The sequence below is a fragment of the Battus philenor genome, unplaced genomic scaffold (genome assembly GCF_028537555.1).
Source record: "Battus philenor isolate CCGP_79_NKW_IND1 unplaced genomic scaffold, ilBatPhil1.0.hap1 SCAF_23, whole genome shotgun sequence".
Lineage (NCBI taxonomy): Eukaryota > Metazoa > Arthropoda > Insecta > Lepidoptera > Papilionidae > Battus > Battus philenor.
The window spans coordinates 5190410-5214948 of record NW_027181686.1 but is presented as its reverse complement, the minus strand read 5'-3'; the positions used below and the strand labels follow the sequence as shown (position 1 = coordinate 5214948).

The window sequence follows — 24539 nt, the reverse complement described above, 5'->3', positions numbered from 1 at the left end:
AATTGTTTTTCGTCCTGATATTTGACATATCTGTTGCTATTTTTAACATTATGGGAGAAATTATATTGCCAGAGAATATTTTCAAAAGCGACAACGTATATGTTAACTGGGTCGCAAAAAATTTATCTCGGATCGTGAGTCGCGTATTTGACATTCCTGCTTTACATCGTCTTATAGTCGGTGGATATAACTACGAACATGCAAAGGATACTTCGAGATTCATTAAAGACGCCCACAACTTTTTACTTCGCCCATATGTTATGAAAAACAAAAATTTACGAATGTTAAATTTTGCAGACTATTCAAATGATGCTGTCCGATGGTATAAAGCGCGGTTGCGTAAGACCATTGTCCCGCGTTGTCTACGGCCCCACAGATGTATCACGAGCCTTCCGTCTCTTAGCTGGCAGCAATCACCGTGGACGTGTGCTATTGCAACTTCAAGGTGCAAACAAGGTTGACGTCACAGTTCCTTCTCAGCTTAGGTAATATATCTATCAATTTTATATTATTTAACAGTTAAATATTAAACAGTCAAATTAAACATCATGGCACTTCTTGATTTTGTACAATATTTATAGATATTTTATTAACGTGACCCATAGTAACATAAAGTATATCCAAGCGTAATTAAAATAAAATGCTGCGAATTATACAAGTGTTTGTAAATAACGAACGACTATATAATAAATATATAATAGGTAAAATAGGAAATTACCCAGTAGTCACAAAAATGGAATCCTGGACTACTCAAACATACGCGCGCGAAACTGATAGACAAAACAAAAATTCCTCTAGATGCTGTCAACATAGTTGCGTATAAATGTAAAATTGGAATAAGACAGTGTTAGTGGTTGCAAATCACGACACTATAAACACATAAACAGATGCCGCTCAATGTCACACAGTGAAAACTGATTGCACTATGACTAATAAAAAAATATATGCAAATATCTTGTTAATTTCTCAACATACATCACAGAAGAATATTTATGTGTTAACGTGGTCTTGTTATAAATAAGGTTTTTACAACAACGGTAAGATAGTGATAATATAATATTGGTGTTAGTATAAAAATGTCTTATTTCTTATTCCAGGGTCCACTGCTCCCCGGAATCAAGTCACTTGATTTTATGCAACTACGACTACCTAGGTCTTCGAATTGCAGAAATGCTCACTAAACGCGGTGCTAGAAAGATTTACTTGCATGGCTTAAAACGCACTGGCTATCTTGATTTTGAAATCAGGTATAGTTTCCTAAATATATTTTTTTTCATTAATTATATATTGTATTATCGGCATTTTCAATTTATTATCATTTAGATATTATTATCACTTCAGCCATGGGACGTTCATGGCTGGACTCGGGCCACTCATATAGATTTCCAATAGGACCAGTTGGTAACAGACTGCATTCGGCATCTTGTCCACCACGCGCTTACTGATGAATGTCTCCACTTTAGAAACTTTAAACTATAGCAGCTATCTACTCTACGCGCTATATGGCTTATTTACTGTCATTTGCCAATCCGTTGGGCTATAAATATGTAGATAAATCCCAAAAATGGCCTTAAAATATACGTACAATATGAACTTCAAAATTTGATTTTAAATGAGTGTTAACGCGAATAGCTTGCAGAACATATGGCCGTTGGAGCCTTAAGTTTCTGAAGTAGAGATCACAAACCAGCAATCGCAGTGTACAACATCCACTTACAGGGAGAACAAAATACCTTGTCATGGTCATCGGAAGATGTCGGATGCAATACACTTGTTACCGATCTTATTGAAAATCTATTATGAAAGACGATATCCAGCAAAATACGTCCTCCGACTGAAATTATGATGATGTGTTAGTAATTAAAGTTAATTAATTACCTTAATATTTACATTTAAACAACCAACTAATCTAATGTAGCCTGGCGCGAAATGTCATTTCAGTAATGTAGGTGCTTCCTGTCGAGGCAAGTTTGTTTCATATTATATTCGAACAAGGATTTAGTTTAGAAACATAACTGTGTGATAAATTAACATACGGGAGCTCTTCATGTGCTTTTACCCAATTTTTTAGAATTATCGCAAAAAAATTAATAATCATTAATACTAAATTAAAAAAGAATACATCTTTTTCCATAGAATATAAGTATTTTTATATGTATAATATCACCACTACTGTATTTATTTGTTAAATGTATTACTAATGTATGTCTTTATTTACTACAGATCTTTGGAAAAGCTGGGTGCAAAAATAGTGTTTTCTAACGAAATGCTAACCAGCAGCAAAGATGTCAACACTTTGTTGAACAATTGCAACAACTTAGGCACTGTTGAGGGTGTATATATGATAGCAACGAATGAACAAGCTCGAGGATCTTTTAATATAATTCAAGAGCTAGATTCTGTTACAAGAAAACTGTGCCCCAAACTTAGGTAAGATTATAGAAATATTTTCAAATAACTTATGAACTAATTTGGAACGCCGTGAGGACGCAGAAATGCGAAAATAACTTATTCATAACTAGAAGTATAAGTAAAAAATATAGCTTTAAAGAATCAATTTTATTGTGTTAACCCTTAAACTTTACCGTTGCGAATTTTTAAATGAAAATATGATATTTATTACATTACCTTTTATTAATGTAATCAATCCATATTAGTGTATTTTTATTTAAAATGTGCAGTGTAATTTTGATCTAAAGAATGGACCTAAAGTCAACAATTACGAATTAATAAAGAAATGTTATCATTAAAACAATATTAATCCACGAGTGCCATGATGAAAAAATCTTCGTATGATGCCCAATGGAATGAACGATTAACAAACACACAAATTAAATGAATTTTAAAACATTGTCACTTGCGAAGAAAAACGGATTCTTTTTGACAATCATATGAAATCTCCGCGTCCTGAAAGAAAACTTGCCTTTTGAAAATTGATGGCCACTGTTCGATGTAGTGAGGCTGTTAAAAAGTGTGTTTCAAAACAGGCATTCTATAAATTAATCGAAATTAGGTGTTGAATATTGGTGACTTTATATATTTAAGGTTAAATAAATTATAGAAAGGGACATATTTACATTTTATTAGGCAAGAATAATTTAAAATCAAAACTATCGATTCAAACTACATTAAAATGAAATTCCCAGTGCGAGTTGTGACGAGAAACGGGAATACCCTGCAGCACAGCATGCATGCAGCACATGCAAATAATAACTACAACAATTACAAAATTAAATCCACATACCTTTATAAATTATGAATTATTTATGAAAAATCTATAACAGCATAAATATTTACGGCATATTGTACATTATTTCATTTCAGGTACTTTGGTGCAATCAACAGTAATACCGATTCTGGTATTCAAACATGTTTATCAAGGGCACAAGATAAGTTGCCTGCGACAATGATTATATTACCATCCATCGACAAGGTATTACTTTTTTTACTAACCAGTATCTGTAAAGCAGCAGTGGTAGCCCAGCGGTAGAAGACTGAGATTTCCGATCGTAAAGTTGCAAGTTCTATCCCCGAGTTGTATCTCGGGGATAGAACTTGCGACTTAACCTTATATCTCAAGTTATGCTTTAATTATATAAGACTGCTACTGCTCTCAAATAAGTTTCCAGAGGACGGACAGCAGTGTTAAACACACTACAAACGCCACCAATAGATGACGCCCATAGACTGCAAAGCGTAGCCATGATTATCTTTGGTCTACACTTTCCAGTCTATGGGATGAAACGACGAGGATATATTAAAAAAGCAGAGATATAAATCAATTGCCTTACACCAATAAAATTCAAAATGTAACGTAATATTTTCAGTTGCAGCGATGTTTTTATCCTCTTTCATATACAAACTCATGTTAAATTTTACTAGATTTTGTTTACATTTGATTATAACGTATGTAATTTCGTATGTATAAATATAAACAAGATGTTTCACTTATCTTCACAAGTACACCAGTTATAAAAAAATAATTAAATACAAAAACAAATTCCGCTAACTTAAAACATTAATATCAACAAGTTTTGGTGTTTCCTTGGCAAATGTTTGGTGATTTTTTTTATTTATGGCATGATAATTCATAGACGTTACAAGAGAATTTATTGCAACAGCGTATGCAGTTACTAATTTTAAAAGGCCTACAGAAAGGTTTTATAAACTTATCTTTAATTCTTGACTTGAGCTAGCGCACATTGCCATTTTATTATAATAATTGATTTCATATACATATTTTGACCATTTATTGTCAAAATTTTTACTTTATCAAATTTTTCTTTACGACGCTCTTCAAATCTCATACATGGTAGTTATATAGCTTATTTCCTGTCAATTAATACATGGTACGCCTTACGCTACAATCTGTAGTTTCACGAATAATAGATAACGTAATGAATAGCTATAAAAAGATTTATAGATTTTACACCTAATTCCAATCAACCTGTATAAATTTATCACTCTGAAATTCTATTTGAACGCGACAGGCCAATAATTTCTGACATTTTTTTTTTAATTTTAATAGATAGTAATCGAAAATATCAAAAATACTTTTTTTACTATTTTATTACTACGGTAAGCCCTTTAAAGCTTTTACATAAATAACCAATCACTCTGTATATATCAATACTTGTAGTAGAGAATAGACCGAAGAAGACTTTATTAGTTAAATTACATTTATGTGAGCAAACGCAATAATTATTGTCGGCATTTTTTTTTTCATAATGCAATTAATGATTTTAGATGAATGAAGACGTTACATCGCAAGAATATTCTGATCGGAACATTGTCGATGTTTTTGAACGAGCTTTGAGATCTAACGAGCCTGTGATTATTCCCCGTCCACGCTTTACTCAAACCAAATCACTTGTGGATACAATCGCTGAATTAGCAGGTAATAAGTTTTGTTTTTTTTTAGTTGAAAATATTATTGAAATGTTACTACGCAAAAGTTTTTAAGCAATCACAAGATAAAACTTGAAAACGAGGAATAAAGGTTTCTTCTATTTAATGCATATAAACTAAACTTCTTAAATTGACTGAATACGTCTTTACTTTTTTTTAAAAATTGATGTTTTTTAATTGTTTTTCACAAAGTAAAGAAAATCTTATTGATTCAAAGCACCAATTTAAATATAATTGAAGACGTTTATATCTAATTTATTTATTTGACACCTTATCAATATAATATTTTAACAGCAAATGTACAAGTATCCTTTTAAAATTAATTTTCTAATATTTTCAATAAACCTTTAATAATAGCTCTTAGAGCATCAAATAAGAAATTTCAATGAGGTTTGTACCTAAGATACTTTATTACAAAACAAAGTGTCTATTTAAACCATAACAAAAAAATATTGAATTGTAATCATGTACGGAATAAGCGATGGCTTTGGAGCAAAATCGTTTCTTTACCTACTCTTTGTAATAACATAGCATTTTTCAACTTATTTTCAGCAATTGAAATTCCCAACGACGTTGACATAGATACCACTTTAGCGGATCTAAATATTACAGAAAAAATGTATCAAATTATTTCTAGTTTCTTACGTGACATGTACCACATATCTATACCAGAAATAGATATACCGAGATTGACAATACGAAGGTAAAATATTACTCAATCAATTTAGTAAATAAGCGTACTGTTTATCATTAGTAGTGGAAATATTTGGTGCTATTTTTTATTTTAGCTATAAATTCAAAACATTAATGTACTAAATTAGTAAACGGAAGATTTAATTAATGAAAATACAAATTAAAAATTCATGTTATGTTGTTATTGTTAGTCCACCGGCATCTATTGGCACATTTGCTAATTAAAAATAAATGGTTTTAGAAAAGAAAATAATGGAACGGTGATGTAGTGAAGAAAAGCGTTTTCAAAATTCGGATTACTTTTTATAATTAGTTATTGTTTACTACCTGTCTGTGCAGAATTTTTACTGCCAACCGTAACTGAACTGATGCGTTCCAATAAAAATATCTCATATTTCAAAGGGACCACTTTTCAAAGCTCTTTTTGACAATTGAGTATACATTTACTTTATTTAAGCTTTTAAACCTATTATCAATCACATGTATTATTAATAACTTTGAATTATAACTAAAACCGTCGTGCAGGATACGCGAAATAGAAAGTGACATCACAGACGCGGAGTTCGAGGAGAAAATGGGTGTGGATGCGTTTTATTCGTGTATAGATTCGGACGAACTTGTGGCCTCAACCGAGATGGTCTTCCTGCCGACCCAAGCTAACAGCTCCGTAACCGTAAGACACATATATATATATATATACTATATTTAACATGCTTGGTATAAAAGCATCTTGCAATAATTTTAGCAGTTAAAATTTTAAAATTTTTTGCAATTTTAAAATATTATGGACATCATTCGCTCAGAAAAGTGCGTCGTTTCGGATAAGTGATGCAAGTTGTCGTGATATTTTTATGCTTAAGTATTTGTCGTTTTAGATAATTATTTATTTCTAAAATTTTAATATTTTTTGTATATTTCATCGTATTTATTTGGTATTAATAATTATGTATTTTAACGTTATTATAATTAACATACTTCAAAGTATGTATGATAATTCAAAGTATAATGTACACTGAAAATAATCCAGTGCCATGACTTTCTGTCATTTGTTACCGCACAGCGCACCTGAGTCCAGTAGAGTGGACAATGCTAAAGATGCGCATATTTGTGCCCCATTTTCTCTTCTGGAATATTGCATTTATGTGTGTGTCCAATTATATATACATTATATGATACATACAAAAATGAATGTATACATTTAAGTGTAAAAAAGTAAAATGCACATGTATTTGTCTTTATGAACACATCTCATCGTTACTTGTCCTTCTGTTTCCACACTACAGTTTATCATGATCATCATATCAGCCGTAGGAGGTCCACATCTAAACTAAAACTTTCCCATAAATGCATTCATGGTTGCCTGTTATAAATTGCCTGACCTGATATAAGACCGCCCGTTGTACTTTTATTTTTAAGTTACATTTAATTGATTTTTTCGATTCAATTAGTACATATCTATATTTGATTATAATATGGTAAAAAATATAAGTAGCTTCAACCCAGTAAAGCTGGGCGGCCTGTGACGATCTTTGGGGGAGGCCTATACTGTGCCGTGGGCATCTATCAGTTGACATGTTGATGATGAAATCTTTATTATGATTTATAGTGTTATCTGGACATTAGAACTATTTATATAATCAGTATATTACCAATGTGTTTAAAATTTTCCAAAGTGCCTACTTATTTATTCTTTATATTATAGCGTGATGACGAATTTGATGTAAACCAGACATATTTATGTTTGATACCCGGTATGGAAGGACACCATGAACGTTTCCGCACCCTTTGTGAACGCCTGAAGATACCAGCAATAGTATTGCAGCCGGGCTTAGACTGCCCCAACGAAACTATTTCTGATCAAGCATGCCGATATGCCGAGGTAAAAAAAAATAATTTTGACTAAGCTCATCAATTTTTATTTGTTTAATATAATGTGTACCTTTTATTAAACAGACTCTAGTGAAAAAAGCGGCACTCAAAGGAAACTTCTATCTTCTGGGATACGAAAATGGCATCTTAGTGGCATTAGAAATGGTTGCAATTCTTGAAGATAAGGGTAATAAATAATTTTTAGTTATTAATATTTCGATTTCTTAACATTCTATTATTATTAATATACTCGGCCGTCGAGGCTGAAAGGTTCTCGAGTGACGAGAGCGAGCTGTTAGATGCGACGTGGGTAGGCTCATCACTTGTTGGATCGCCGACATAGTCAAGGTCACGAAAAGTCGTTGCATGCGGGCAGCGCATGACCGTGTCATGTGGCAATATTCAGGGAAAGCCTATGCCTTGCAATGAGCATCAATCGGCAGACATGATGATGATAATACTCATATAGAGGGCTGGCCTAAAAATTAACGTCAATCTGGAAGCGGGTGGTAAGGTTGGCAGTACTACCTCATTATAATTAACAGTACACGGTTTAGTGAAAAGTGCTATATTATCTTTCAAAATTAGACCATGATAGTATGACGTTTACAGAAGCGTTACTAACGTGAAAGTCAAAAACATTGTAAGAGATTTCTAATCATAGTAATAGAAAAAATATCCCCGGTTGCAAAAAAAATTACTATTTCGAATGGCAATGATTTTAAAAATACGTAACAAAGATATTTTAGTTACTTTTCAGGTGTAAATTGCCCTACAAGATTTTGACCCAACAATAACATATATAACAATAGAATTGGATTGGAATTTAAAATATAGGCTCCATTTATTTCCAATAACTTTAAGCAACACCGCAACCGAATGTGATCCGTTTGTAATTAAATTTAAATGGTAATGATTAGAAGAATGTATTATATTTTCAATGAACACAGTTGTATTTTTATTTCAGGGATGACAGGGACAGTATTTTGTTTAGGCGGTACTCCAGAAGAATTCCTAATTTCATTTAAAGAACAACTCAAAGGTTACCATACTGACCATGAATTGCAAATAGCGATCGCGCGGCACATGTACAATTTGGTTACAAGCGGTCAAACGGGATACGAACGGAAGAGGGAAGAGCTGGAGACAACTTTGAAAGGTGCTTCAACGTGGCAGGAGAAAGTCGAAGCATGTGTACGATCCATTACCGGCGGGGTAACCCTATCTGCACAATACGCGAGACAACTGTTCGAATCAGCGTACGGTAGAATCAAGCAAATTCAAAACTACAACCTTGTACAGAGAACGCTGCGTTCAAAGATTATTTTTATTACAACATCATCCATTGATAACCCGGAGTTGCCCTTGCAAAACTATTCACAGCAACCAATTGCTGTTTATAAACTTCGTGCACCTCTTTCACGAGCTACTGCCGATTTGCGCTGTTCAGCTATAATCAATAATCATTTGGACACTCGGCTACTTGAAGCATTTGAAAAGCAAAATCTGTGCGACACATATATTTATAACAACGAGTCCTTCATGACCATGAGTTCGGAGACCGATTAATTGTTTACTTAATTTAATATTTATTGATAATTTTATTTTATTTTTTCAATAAATTGGGTATTGAGCTCCTATTTCTTGTTTTACTAAAAATTTTTAACCTAAAGTATAAAATGATTAGCTACCTTTCTAGAGTGGAAACTTTTCCTTCTAAAAGAAAATAAATATTATGGCTTTTCAAGGAAATAAATAACATTACAGGAACTGAACAGGAACTCTACTTTTTTTAAATTTAACATTATGAGTAAGACTGACACAAGAAACCAAACGAGTTTATATATATATTAATAAGAGTGAACAAGAAATTTTAGTATAAAAAATTAAAATGTTAATTTTTTTAGTTAGATGTTGAATAAGTAACGAGAAAGCAAACTTTGATAAAATGAAAAAAATACATAGTGTTGAAGCGGCAGCCTAGAAGTTAAATAGCTAGTCACGTGAAATTATGAAAAAAAAATCAATCTCTTTTTATTTCTGATGCCCAAGTGATATTTGTAGATTTTACAGGTTTAAAACAGGTAGCAGAAAGCTCTTAGCCAAAAACCTATTTTAAAGTAGGAAAACGCGAAGGCTCCCTCGTCCGCTATTTACTATAATTTTTCTGGATTGACCGCCGAACTCTTAGCCTCTTCGCTTAGGCGGATGCTCCGAGGAGTTACTAAGCCAAAAAAACCCCCACGAAGAGACCTCGGCTTTACAGTCCAAACTGCCATTCGGCGATAATACCCGTTTAGCATTTCTTCTCGATTATGCCCGTAAGGACGGATCTTCGAATTGGATGATTGCTTCTACCGAGCTATGATTACTAGCACACTCGGACACTCACTTTCGGCGTTAGCACTACTGGGATCTGGGGTACACGAGTCGGCCTCGATTCTGACAAGACCTGTTCATTTTCCTATTGTCTATTATTGCCTATCTTAAAGTAGCGGATGTTACTGTTTTGTAGACAAACACTACACTCAAGGAGTTTGTGTGTTGAGCGGCAAATTAAAAATAATGGATTTATGGCCTTTTTAAACACTGCGCAATCGTTGGCATTTCGAAGTCTACGCACTGTTACATCTAAGCTATATTTTTTTTTCTACCATATTTAGCATTCCCACTACCGTAAACTCATCAATTTCTAAGTTTTCTTCCATTATCCACACCAAACTGTTACCTTTCTATTTTCGAATTATTTTTCAATAAAAACTTTTTCCTGAAAATTGTAACATTTTATTTACAACTGTTTAATAACAAATGTCTTATTGGTTTTTTTATTATTATTATTATTTTCAAGACATAAGTTTGATGGCAACGATAAAGGATATCATAAAAAATCCTCGATTGTTCACCACCAACCATCGTCCTTTCCTTGTATAGTCGGCCTCCGCCGTCTCGATGACACGACCAAACTATGCAATGTTGCGATATAACAAACCGACGATGACGATGATCGTTATCACTCTCTTTTTCCAATAAATAACCGTTATATGTAATTACTCATGACATTTTATATTAAACATTTTTATCACTGAATTATTTAATTAACACATATTTTTCGTAAGAATTGCTTGTTAGAATTGGCAGGAGGGGCACATACACTGCCAATTGCAGAGCACAGCAGAAACAGCTAGCTCCGACAAATAATTTACCAACTGGAAGTATTTAAAAAAATCTCTCACGACTCCATCGTCTTAGTAATAACTTTCGCTATATTTGAATTACTATGTAAATAACACAGCACGTAAAACTAACCTCAACGTAGCCAAGTTTATTAAAGCTATTGACAAATTTTCCTTTGACAATACAAATATTAAATTTTAATATTCTAAATTTAAATATAAATATATTTTCTACTCAAAAGGCTTATAAGCATTCATGCTCACGTTTTCATTTTAGCTACGAGACAATATAAATGCATAACTTCTACGCAAGTATATCAAGAACTTATCGATAACTATGAACCTACCAACCAATAGATTTGAAGTTACCATAAATTTAGAATTAATTCAAATTCATGTTGGACATCTCAACTTTAATAAGTAATATTGTACATAACAAGATTATATTTGTTTTAATATTGCCTTAGTATCTCTTAAGGAATAGTGTAATCCATAATATAGCCTTGCCGGTTTAAGGCAGCAAGCGACTTCCACGGCGCGCCCACCTGCTCGTGGTCGCCACTTGAGAACTTTTCGGCCCAAATGGTCATCGGTTGTACTAGCCATGTGCCTCGCTTAATACTAGCAACAATTATTTGCTAACCATTCTTCCTGTGGCCGAACATTGTTCGGATGTGACATTAGACAATTGACAAATCCCGCGTGTTGAATTTCCCAATACCTTTATATGAATAAGCATTTGCACAAACTTTTGAATCGTCAATTTAGATATTTAAAAAGTCAGTGTAATCGTTCTGTGAGCACCGGCTTGAAATCACGATCTGCTGAGAAGAGCCAGACAGAAATTCGTAATATTGAGCTTTAACACCGTTGGATATTGTCGACAATACATGTTGTATTAACCGTTTGACCATATCTTAAAATGCTTAAGTGAATAATACCTCCACAGTTCATCAAATCACTAATATCTTCTTTAGAGACAACATTTGCTCAAAGTAATCCTTGGTCAGGTTTAAGCCAACACGACCAACGTTATCACACAGGATCCATTTTTCTTTACAAAAAATAATATTCGTTAGTAATATTCCCCAATATTATACCAGTTTATTTCCACAGAATAACACCTAACATGTTAGCTAACGTGCTTTAGTCAATTCATGCGACACTACCTCTGTTACTTTGACAGTTTTTCATTTTCCTAATTTGTCGCAAATTATTTAACATTATGTTGTTACAAAAAGGTATCATTAACCTGATGTGGTATGAAAAAGATCCCTTTCCTCAATCGCCACTTACTTTCTTACTACCGACTTATTTACTACTATTATTTGCTACTGATCGACTTCTCTTGTAAACCTCGGTACTCGTCCTTTTGATCAAAATGTCTTTTATGAAAAAATTGAGGCTAACATTTTAAGTAACCAGTCTGTAAGTGCCATTAATTGTTTTAATCAGAGGCGGCTCATCCTAAACAGCGGTGAGGAAGTATATCAATGAAAATTATAAATTTATTCTATACTACATTTTTTATCATACATACTATACTTACATTGCATTCTTTCAATTCCACTTTTCCTATACAATAATATATTATATTACCTAAGAGTATATTTGGCATCAACTTGTAACGAGTGGAAAGCTAGCAATTGCGCTATCAAACGAATGAATCCTAGCAAAGTCTTCAATGAATGCGAGAGAGAAACATCGACACAGGCCAGCACCTGAAAGAGAAAATATTAAACAAAAAATTACCCTAATTTGGAGCGCCGTTCACCGCGGGCAGGCGTTTATTTGTATCTAAACTAACGTAGAGGCTTCGTCAATTACTTCTTAGTTTCTCTTTTAAGAAGTATTTAAATTTTCACAAGTAATATAGATTTTCACAAAATAGTAATAAATATCTTCACTTGCCAAAACTGGCGAAACGATTTCTTGTTCAAAAAATGTATGATCAACTCTAGTTTTGCGTTTATTTTTGTGAATCCCTTCTAAAAATATCACCAGCTGGTATGAAAGATTCCTCCAGCAATGGTTCAATGATGTAACCCTAAACATTATAATTTGAAAAAAGTAAGAATTTTGAATCAAAATTCATATTTTATTCAAAATTTCAGTTTTTTTTTAAAAGTAAAAAAACAACTACACTATCGTGTGTCATACAACGACTAACATTAAACAATGCCTCTCCATATCATTACCACCATTGATAACAATCACAAGAATTTACTTTCTTAATCCTGCACATGTAAAGATTTCGATATTTGCGATCATTTAAAAGGTCTTAAATTTATCCATTACTCTATCATAATAAACACAAAATCTCAATTAATTAGACATAATTTTGAGCAAAATGGTGAAAATTGCATTAATAACAACAATTCATATAGAGTAACCTTTACATACAAAGCTACCTTTTTCTTTATATCTCTTTTTTTTCTTTCCTTCTTTCTATCTTTATTACTATCTAATTAATCTGTTAAAAAGTTCAAGTATTGTATAATCTATGGTAACCTGCTAGTTGGAATAGCAGTGAAGTTTCGTTACGGGTGGAACGTGTTATGTGTATAGTAAAACGTGTAATTGTATATTTATTTAACGTCACAATCAAACTGTTCATATAATTATTTAAATAATACAAATATAACGTTATCATCATGCCTAACATAGCAGGCTTAACTCTAGGCATGTATAACTTTAATTTATTAATAACCCTTTTGCGCTACTAAACACCAATATGCTCAAATGATAAACGATCTTCTTGTAGGCGAGATTTACACTTCGGAGAAAAAAGGTAACGATAGCACAGGCGATGGAACTCGTGAAAAGCCTTTTAAGACCATTCTTCAAGCTATGCGGCATGCGGGAAAAGAACCTTTTCCTACAATTTACGTGGATGGCAAAGAAGAAAACACCGAGTATGAGGTTGCGGCTAAATCCCAATTAAAGAAAATCCAAAAAATATGGGTAAGAGAAAATTATAAGGCGTCCGATAAAGCAAAAGCTGAAGAGGAGAGTAACGAAAAGAGACAACAAAATTTGGAAGAAGCAAAAAAAATTGTTATTTCTCAAGACCAGTCGCTACCTGCTGCGAAAATAATAAAAATTTCTCAAGGTAACTCACTTATTAGTTATTTTTATCTAATAAACATATTTTAACTTATTTAACATACAATTACTAATATTGTAAAGAGGAACTTCAAACTTGAAAAATTTCAACTATTCTTAATTTTTTTTTTCACTACGTCATTTTTTTATAAGATCTAAAAGTAATTAACAATTTGTTTCTAGTTCAGGTAATTTTTATAAGTTTATAGTTGCAAAATGAACATGAACTGATGCAATACTGCAATGCAGTGACATATTACTGAGTCATTGATATGTTACATTTTGTACACATATATTATTTATGATAATCGAGATTTCCTTTTCTTTAATCAGTTAATATAAGTTAATTTTCCTTCTAACCTTATTTTACATGTTTTTAACTATTCATAATTTAAAATTTTTAATTTTTTTGAATATCTGTGAACATCAGTATTTTAGTTTCATCACAAATATTATACCAAAAACTATTAAAAGTGTAGATTTTTTGTGACTTCTTTCTTATAACCACATTCATATATTTTGAAATCTTCCTTTGGAATAATATGGATGGAATGCAATGTTTATTAAAACCTTGTACCTACTGCAGGTATCCAAGCATCTTTGGAAGTTGTAATCACTGTAACAAATGCTCATTCTGTATTGGTAAATTTCATATAACTTTAATGCTACTGAAACTGCAGTACTGTGCCTTAGAAAAGCCCAGCAAACTGGGGGCCAAGGAAAACAAGTTTGAGCCTGTCCACCACAAGTATTGACAGCAGAATGATGGAATGAAGTAGGTGATGCTCCTCTCTATCCCTACTTGCTTACCAAAGAGTAGTACAGCGGTTCCAAAACCAAGAGCATTAAGAGAAACACAATTATAGTGCTACTGATAATACTATAGCTACATCTCCCTGCTCTTCTTCAATGTCAGTAAGCACTTATGACGTTTTGATTAAAAGCTTGTGTATACTTGACCTCGCAGCTATATGGGCCAAAAGGTTCTTGAGTGGTGACTATGTGCCATTAGAAGCAGTGTCAGTAGACCCTGTCAACAGGTGAACCGACAACATAGTCAAGATCTTGAGAAGTCAATGAATGTGGGCAGTGCATAACTAATCATAGGAATGGTGCCTATATCTTACAATGGGCAATTATCAGCTGACAAAAATAAATGTACACTTGATTGGTTGGGAAATCTACAATAGTTCATTTGGTTTTAATTGCACAATTCACAAAAGTGAGTTCTTCAATTAAAAAATATATATATTTCCACAGCTGCTGAGTACAGAGGTGAACGTATCTGTGTCAGAGGATGGGTTCACCGACTGAGAAGACAGGGTAAAGCTCTTGCCTTCCTTACTTTGCGGGATGGCACTGGTTTTCTTCAATGTGTATTGCATGGTGTATTATGTCAGACATACAATGCATTAATCCTTTCCACCGAGTCATCAGTCATTATATATGGAAAACTAGAAATTGTTCCAGAAGGAAAAACAGTAAGTCTAATAATATATATTTCATTTTTAATTTCACTAATAATCTTTCTCATTTAACATTACATAAGTTTTTTTTTCTCAGACAAGTGTTACATGTTTCCATATGATTTCAGATGTATTGTTTATTGTTTCTCATTTTACATATTTTGTTTAGAAAAATTTTAATATTCCATTGCACAACAGTATATTTATGAATGTTATATAATTTTTCTGCAGGTAGTATATAATAATAAGTTTTAATATCAAGTAATCCAAATTGAAAAACTATCTTACTATATTATCCTCATGTTGTTGCACATGTTCAGTTTGCCATAATGACCTACTTATCATATTTATATACATATATTATCATCACAATGTATTGAAATATGGTAATGCAGACAAAGTAAAAGTGATTAAGTTGAAATTTGATAATCTGTTGAAACATTTTATTTCTTTAAAAACAAAGTTAATTTGTAGTTATGAAATGTTAAGTCAGAGAAACTTCAAAAATTACAAAAAAAGTGTTTTATAGATACAGAAATATAACTAAGTACATACATATAATATGAGATTTCTGTATAAAAGCTTTAAAGAAGTGAATTTATAGCACAATTGTCAAGAATGCTTTTTAAACCTTTTCCCTCTATTTTTATATCCTTGTATAAAGAATGAAATATGTTACATCAATTGACTTTTTTCTATAGGAACATTAAAGGCAGTATCTTCTAACAAGAAAGCAAGTCTGCCGGGGTACAATCTATCTTGATAGATATCCCTGATCCCAGGGCCTATAAACAATAATTTATATAAAATTTAGCAATTATCATTTTGTATGCTTGCTATTTTACTATATTATTATGACATTTTGTTACTTCTGAAAACATCGATTTTGCATTGGATGGGCCATACATTAATCTACAGCAATTAAGCTACACTCCCCTTTCAAACACCTGTGTTTGCCTCCACATGAAATGTTGTAGTCATTGTTGTTAGGTTCCATAATATTAGAATGAAATTACAATTTTAATGTTTTTACTTTATATTGAACTGGGCATAATACATAAACCCTTTGAGGGGCGGTTGTTGATACAGGCCCCTCGCCTCATAGGAGGTAATCCAATTTAAGGAAAACACTTGCTGGATGTTTATATGTATAATGCAATATCACAGCATAACAATATCAATCTGGGTTACAGTAAATCTTTTGTTGCTACAGCGTGTGAAGCTGTGGGTCTAGTCGGGCAGTGCGAGTCAGAGAGATAGATATATACAGAGTCTAAAGAGACAGTAGAAAAATAGGTGTGTTCTTAAATAATGAGTTTAGATGCATTCTTATGAATGCCGCACATGATTTTTATTTTCAACCAACTCTTTAAATGTTACTGTAGAGTAGGGATACCTAGAGAACATTTTCGTAACCACTAATTTAGGCTGTGATTATCATCTGGAACTTGGTTTGATTGTTATTAAATCTTAATCTTCCAATGCACCAAATAATTTTCCAGCCACAATATTGATTTTAGGTTAAGTTAACACTAAGTTTCTAGAATTAATTTTTTCTATATCATCAACAAAGAAATGACAATAAAAATACAATAAAAGAAGAAAAGACTGAGTTAATTGCATAAACTAATTTCCCAGGCACCTGGCGGACATGAGCTGACAGCCGACTATTGGGAACTGATTGGATTAGCTCCACCTGGCGGTGCTGACTCCATACTCAATGAAGAAGCATTACCCGATGTCCAATTAGATAATAGGTATTACAGCTTGAGTTGTAGCGATGTGAAACCAGGGTTATTTGTAAATGTGATCTGTATATGATGTTAGTATCACTTGGGTTGTTAGTAGGTGCTGGTAAGGTTTGCATAAATATCTTATAAGAATACTCATGTTTTATATAGATCGCATCATCACATGTCAGCCAACAGTCGCCTAGGCATAGGCCATCCCCATAGATCGCCATGATGACCCGTATTTGTGCTGCAGCAAACCACCAGCAACGTGATTACTTGATTTTTGGAGCTCATAAAATATAATTAACTAGGTGTTGTGAATGTGGTCCCTCACTTTGGGCTTCATTGGCTTACAGTCGTTTAACAAAGCCATAGTGAGGGTTACGCTCAGGATTTGCTCATATTTTATTAAGAATGCAAACATCCGTAAACCCCATAGGGCACAGATCTGATTCTGCTGTGGATTTAGAGTCTAAAGTGGAGACTAAGAGTAAAATTACCAATTTATGAGGTAGGACTATCCCTAGAGGTCGTTCTACAGTAGAAATGATGATGACGATGAAAATGTTAATACAGACAATAGAACAAATTGTTTGTTCTTATTTATTTGCTCACAAATTATAAATGCAACGTCCATCGCTTTTGAACTAAATGGCATAGTGGTCAGATGGTGGTCTGTTGACAACGCCTTTCATAATAATTATTAGATATAGTAATACTATAGCACTATTCAATAAATGTGACGATAATTAATGTGATCAACACAATGGGCCTATGGAAGACCAGCACACCGGGCTTTTCTGCTGTCCCATGCTGAATAGGTCCCAGTCTGCACAAACCACAAAAACACATGAACATATAGAGTGTGTGCATTTATTACTAGCATAGCTTATTTGTCTGCTTTAATTACTTAAATAATTATCATAGTATTTTAAGAAATAAATACACCCAACCCTTGTATTTTACGGTTTTTTTATTTTGTCATTAATCTGCAAATTTTTTAGTTTCTAATTTTGACAAAGCTAACTAAAATTATTAATACAGCAACTAAGTACAATTGGGGTAATATGAAGTTCTGCAACAGCTGATGATAGTTTTTTTGGTCCAATCCCTAGTAAAAATGTATGCTTGTTACCTAGTAGCGCTAAATAGTTACATTATTGATGTTAATAGCTAATTTCAATCTATATTTTTATTATGTATAATTTGTTTGTTTTCGACTTATAAATACTTATAAAATAATGTGGATTTTATCATTTTTTTACGGCGTTTTGGGAAAATATTCAGAGTATTTTTATTAACAAATCTATGTAAAAAATGAAGTAGTGGTAGATTACTATTATTAATATCGAGTTGTTTCGTTCTAGGCATATAATGATACGCGGTGAGAACACGTCGAAGGTGCTAAGAGCGCGCGCTGCCGTGACGAGAGCCTTCCGAGAGCACTTTGCTTCACGTCACTACACCGAAGTGACGCCGCCAACTCTTGTCCAGACGCAGTGTGAGGGTGGCAGCACGCTCTTCAAGTTCAGCTACTTCGGGTTAGATATTTATTTAAATACACATTTTCCTTTTGTGTGGGTCCTGCGGAGAAAAAAGAGAGGGGTTAATTACCACAAGATGTGTAGATGCCTCTTCTGGGTACCGTTGGTACACTAGAGATTCAAGCCTTCTTTTAAAATGATTGTATTAGCCAAATAAAATTTGGTTATTTCATTTTACTCAAGTAACTCAAAAGATACAGAGTGCACCATAATAATATACGCTTTTGCTAATAATAAAAAAAGTTGTGCTTCACAAATATGTATTTCTTATTTAATAAGGAAAGAATTCAAATTATAATTTCGAATTCATCGCCAAGGTGTCGTCTAAATTTTCGAGAATATTGTTTCAAATGACCCTAAAGGTTCGTAAATGAACACTCTTGCAAGTTTAAACTATCGAATCTACGAACTAACGAATTCAGCAAATGCTCTCAGAAAGTTACTGAAGATCATACTCTTGTGATGTTCTGTTTAAAATCACATAGCGACAAATTTAAATTTTTGTGGTGACTACTCCAACCTTCGGTATGACTATTCTTGGAAATATTTACTTACGACCTTCTTGCTGGAATTAGATCTATGACAAATAGCCTCGTCTTACTGAGACAAAGAGACCCACATAAACAAAGTCACCTTGCAAATAAAATCAACTGAAATTTAGAGAACATAATTATGACATTAGAAAATATTGAATAGTGTTAAATAGAGTAATCAGATCTAGGTCACTATGTAACACCAGAGTATATTTAATTTTGTTCTAGAAACCTCTTTAACCCAGTTCCTTAATGGATAATGTAATCACGTCATTAAGCAAAACTGCCATTTTTTTAATTTCATTAATATTTCTCCTTTATTCATATTATTATCCACATATGATCATTTACAGTGACCTCTTGTATCATGTGAAGAGTGTTACAAGTGCCTAATTTGATTGAGACTGGAATCAGGTTGAGCTCTACTGTATTGGCATTTTTAAACCTTTAAACTACAAGACTGCCAAACACACTCTGAGAATAACTAACAACAAAATCATCGGGTAATTTTATATGGTCACTTTATCATGCAATCATAGTATTCATTGATGTGCTTTATTTACACAAAAAAGACTTAGAACTTGTAGGATTTTTTGATTAAAATATTTACATGATAATTCAAATGTTATGTGGACAAGCCCCACCACAAAACTTATTATTTTATGACATACGATTTTGTTACAATCATAAATTAATATTTTTTATTTTCCAACAGAGAGGAAGCTTATCTTACCCAGAGCTCGCAGCTATACCTGGAAACCTGTCTGCCAGCCTTGGGCGATGTGTACTGCATTGCACAGTCTTACCGCGCCGAACAATCGCGTACTCGTCGCCATCTTGCTGAGTAAGACAATTTTTTTCTTTTTAAATTTTGTGGTTACAATATACATTTGGCACTCCTATAAAACATGTGCACCCCTAAAACATATTGTAACAATACAATTAGGTGCCAATAATAAAATACTGTGTTAAACACAATGAAGGTCTTTAGGGATTCTTAATACATGGAAAATTAATACCATGTGTTGTCAGACTTGTTTCAACTCCCGTGGTTACAAGCAGTTGAGAGTTGTTTAGTAAAAAATTATTGTTAATAGCAGAAAAATATTTGTTAGTAGATAAGTATACATAATAACGCACAGGAGCATTGAAATCCCTAAAAACTTATTTCTCTCTGAACATTTTCTAGGATCCTATTGTAAAAATATATACATTGGCTATATAAAGATTTACTTACTATATCCTTTATCGTAGTTCCTAGAAAAATGGGTAATATTTTTGTGGACTTACAATTTCATATTTACATAATTTGATGTACTGTTGACACGTGTTCTGCAGGTTGTTTTAATATATTTTCATATTAAATATAGGTACAGTCATGTAGAGGCAGAATGCCCGTTTATAACTTTTGAAGATCTGCTGAATCGGTTGGAGGATCTGGTGGTTGACGTCGTTGACCGAGTCCTGGCTTCGCCCGAAGGACACCTGGTGCATGAACTCAACCCTAAATTTAAGGTTAGATCACTGTTTATAATCCAGTCCAAATACAAGATTTCTGTATTAACTTAAAAAACTTAAACTTAATCCGTTAGTTAGTTAAGTTTCCAAATATGAAGTTTTGAAGTTGACAGACATCAAAACCATTTTATAGAATGTCTAGACAGACTTTGTGCTGTTATGAATTATTATAAGTTGAATTAAAGGTTTTCTATTTTGGTCACTGCAATGCTTTATTTGTCAAGTGAATAAGTTTTAATGTTTTGATTAACAACAAGTTTTAATTTAAATGAAATATTGTAGTTAAATTTTATATGTATTTGAATTGTAGTTAAAACAAAGTCCTTTTTTAACAAAGAACTTGAGGTTTATCAAAAATATAAATAAAAAAACAATGAATTAGAAAGTCATTTTAGAAAGAGATTTGTACTTAGCAACATATTTGAACATTCTTTAATTTTTGTAAAAATATGGGACACCTTTCAAGATTTATGAGAGAATTTAAGAAAAAATAAATTTTGTTTCACCTGTATTCACAGCATCCGGTGCATTTTAGGAGACATATTTCATTATATGATGACATATTTTATTACTAGGAAAAAAACTTGGAATGAAACTACTATAAACAACTGTTTTAATTTTACTTTTACAAAGTGCAATTTTTGAAAAGGTTCGGTATTGATATGTATAAAAAAATATTTTTAAAATTTCATAACATGTGATGTCTAGTCTAACATTCGTGGATTTTAAGTTGTTATGTCATATGCTAATGTGCTATGTGTATATGCTAATGATTTTAGTAATACTTAAGTGATCAATGTGATAAAATAACGAATATATTTTCAGCGTCCTGAGAAACCATTCAAGAGGATGGCATATACTGAGGCGATAGAATATCTTCGCGAAAACAACATCACTAAAGAGGATGGATCGTTTTATGAATTTGGAGAGGTAATCATTCTTAGTTTTTAAATATGATGTGCACAGAACAGTCACATTAGAGGAGCTCAGAAAATCTGGATAAGGTAAAAGCCGTCGCCAATGTGAAGGTTAGAAGGGCTAAAGGGCGATCAACTACTCGTTGGACTGGCTCCTTAAAACTTTCCCAAATAGAACAGCCTGGAAAAAAATGTTCGTGGAGACAGACATGTTTTGTTATAACACTTACTTCATGAAGAAGCAACTAAGAAAACTAAACATTTGTCAATATGAAAGCTATCGTGTATTTTTGAATCCAAACTAAAGTACCATATATAGTAAAATTTGTATGAGTTCATATCTTAATGTCTTAAATTAAAATTAACTCGGTTACATATAATTTTATTATTAAGATTCTTTTAGTACAAGACTCAATTAGTCTTCTGCTGATGTTGTTAATATATCCATAAGTGTAGAGAGACACAGTCCATAATTCTATAATAGCTGAAGCTCGATCGGTTGAGCCACGAATTTGTTTTATCACGTCTTCAATTGACAGCTTAAGGTAGATCACATAGTCTGTCGGAGGTCTTTGCATCTGATTTTGCTACATGAAGCATCAATCTGAGTGACGTAAGAGCCTTTGGTTGTCTTCATTTTATCATTTCCAACTCACACACAAGTCCTTCACTATCTAATTTTATTTTAAGATATTTAGTAAAAAATGTATAAAAAAAAATTAATTCCTCATAATTTTTAACAAAAAAAATATTCTGACTATTATATTACAATAACAATACTCTGACCTATTAGAGCTTATAGTTTAAAAAATATGTATTTTTAAACCAAACCCCCTAGCGGATGGATTTGAAAAATTTTAAAGGACTATTGACTAAAGGATTATTCCTACCAAATTTCAAGTCTCTAAGCCTCATGGCTCCAGAGATATTGTTATGAGTCACAAAGGTGGAAATCCTTTACATAATTCCCTATACAACTGCTATAAACCATAGTTTTTATTGAGAATGGTAAATGTAATCCTATTAAAATTAATCTACTAAAAACAATCTCTGATAAAATTAACCACTATTAAAAATTAATCCAAAATATTTTTTAAATAATAATTATTGAAATCAGTCTCGATAACTTATAGTTAAAATCTGTTAAAATTAAAGTAAACAAAAGTTCCCAGGGTTTCCCAAATTAGTTTTCAGAAATTATTACACCAATAACATATAATTTGGCGGGAATTGAGTATCAATTATCAAGATTTCTGTTTGTGTATGTGTTTATGTGACGGAAATGATTAAATTATTGCATACACGTGTATGTAAGGTTAACGAGGAGCGCCAGTAATATTTCATTCTCCTGGTAGTCTAGACTTTGGTACTTTACTGTACATTCATAATTATTATCCCGTGGTAATCATTTTTTTTTATTTTATCAGGATATTCCCGAGATGCCAGAGCGTAAGATGACGGACGCCATTGGAGTGCCGATCCTTCTCTGCAAGTTTCCAGCAGAGATCAAGTCATTCTACATGTCTCGCTGCGCAGACGATCGCCGTCTCACCGAGTCCGTGGACGTTCTGATGCCAGGCGTTGGAGAGATCGTAGGAGGTTCGATGAGGATTTGGGACCATGAAGAGCTCATGGAAGGTAACTTAAATATCCTCAATTACCTCGTCTAGTTTCATACATATTTCAGATTTGTTCAAATGTAGATAAAATCTATAAGAATTGATTATTTAGGATTTGCCCTACATTCACTTGTGTTAAGTCTAAGAAAACATTTCGCCCAAACAGATTCAAAAGCCACACACTACAATTAAGTAAAGGCATCTATAATGTTGGTTGTGCCATACACCAATTGGTCATCATCTTCAATTCAGTCTTGGGACATCCCCTGCTAGACCTGTCTTCCTCAAAGGTTTGGAAGTTAACCAGGTAGAAGCTGTCTGCTTCCAGGGTCGTCCGACGACCTTAAATCGTCTATTGACCTTGTAGTTGCACAACATGGATCTGTGGTCTCCATTACACAATCTTTAGGGTTACTGCCTCTTCAATTTAACAATCATTTGTACTTTGTCCATTATTTTTGTTCATCAACAAATCTCATTCATTATTCAATCTCGTAAACAAAACCCTATCATAGGTCATCACTAGTAACACAGTGAACACAGTCATCACTGGTCACACATTGAACATAACAAACAATATACCAACATTGTGTTAATCTAGAAAATAAATAAAATAGTTAAATAAGGACAGCATAGTTTCAAAACATCAGAAATTTAAATTACAACTTAATGATTAAAAGTATTGTCACTTGTTAAAAAGTTTTTTTTTCATAATAAGAGAATTTTTCAATTTCTATAGACAACTTGATAATACCTATCTGTTGCAGGTTACAAGCGCGAGGGCATCGACCCCTCCCCATACTATTGGTACACAGACCAGAGGAAATTCGGTTCCGTGCCACACGGCGGGTATGGGTTGGGCCTGGAGAGATTCCTCTGCTGGTTGCTAGATAGATACCACATTAGGGAAGTCTGTCTTTACCCACGATTCCTTGAAAGATGTACCCCTTAGACATTTGATGACCCCCATAATCGCATTGATTTTTGCTAATATTTCTTTATTATTTAAAGCTGTTACGAAATAGTAAACTTTGTAAGCTTGCTATTGCTTAGCAAATTATATATATTGAATTACTTACCGATTTTTATTAATACCAACAAAAATTTAATTAATATCTTGATTGACTGCCGAAATGTACAATAAACTTGGTCTCTTTTGATAGAGGTCGCTTTATTAGGATTCAACTAAACATTTTTACCCGGCATTACATTTCGCAATTAAGAAGACTAAAATTCACAGCACAGATCAACTTGATTTGGTGTTGTAAAGCATTGTCTTTATCACAGTACTCTAACAGATAGGCATATATATAGATGGTCGTTGGTTACTTGTGTAAAAAAAATTAATATGGTGAATATATAGCTTATTTGCTGTCAATCTGTACACTCCATCCAGAAAACAATGGTTTAAGAAATATAACGTAAAGATGAATAAGTAAGAAAAAGCGTTTTCAAACTTCG

At 32.7% G+C, this 24539-nt stretch overlaps 2 protein-coding genes across 2 annotated transcripts in view; both read left to right on the top strand.

Moving 5' to 3' along the window:
- Positions 1 to 9109, top strand: part of LOC137924059 (fatty acid synthase-like) — a 37864-nt gene extending 28755 nt beyond the window's left edge. Inside the window, exons 31-40 of the mRNA XM_068767374.1 lie at positions 298 to 485; positions 1098 to 1247; positions 2224 to 2430; positions 3325 to 3433; positions 4747 to 4897; positions 5461 to 5611; positions 6127 to 6274; positions 7304 to 7480; positions 7555 to 7657; positions 8438 to 9109. Of these exons, the coding sequence (XP_068623475.1) occupies positions 298 to 485; positions 1098 to 1247; positions 2224 to 2430; positions 3325 to 3433; positions 4747 to 4897; positions 5461 to 5611; positions 6127 to 6274; positions 7304 to 7480; positions 7555 to 7657; positions 8438 to 9039 (1986 nt within the window). The 3' untranslated portion in view covers positions 9040 to 9109. The remainder of the gene's footprint in view (positions 1 to 297; positions 486 to 1097; positions 1248 to 2223; positions 2431 to 3324; positions 3434 to 4746; positions 4898 to 5460; positions 5612 to 6126; positions 6275 to 7303; positions 7481 to 7554; positions 7658 to 8437) is intronic.
- A 4069-nt stretch (positions 9110 to 13178) lies between these two features.
- Positions 13179 to 24229, top strand: AsnRS (asparagine--tRNA ligase). Its single transcript, XM_068767376.1, has 10 exons — positions 13179 to 13325; positions 13408 to 13755; positions 15009 to 15229; positions 16853 to 16971; positions 18315 to 18488; positions 19740 to 19868; positions 20395 to 20539; positions 21368 to 21472; positions 22887 to 23097; positions 23846 to 24229. The coding sequence occupies exons 1-10, from the start codon at positions 13298 to 13300 to the stop codon at positions 24028 to 24030; spliced, it is 1665 nt and encodes a 554-aa protein (XP_068623477.1). The 5' UTR covers positions 13179 to 13297; the 3' UTR covers positions 24031 to 24229.
- Positions 24230 to 24539: the final 310 nt, after the last annotated feature.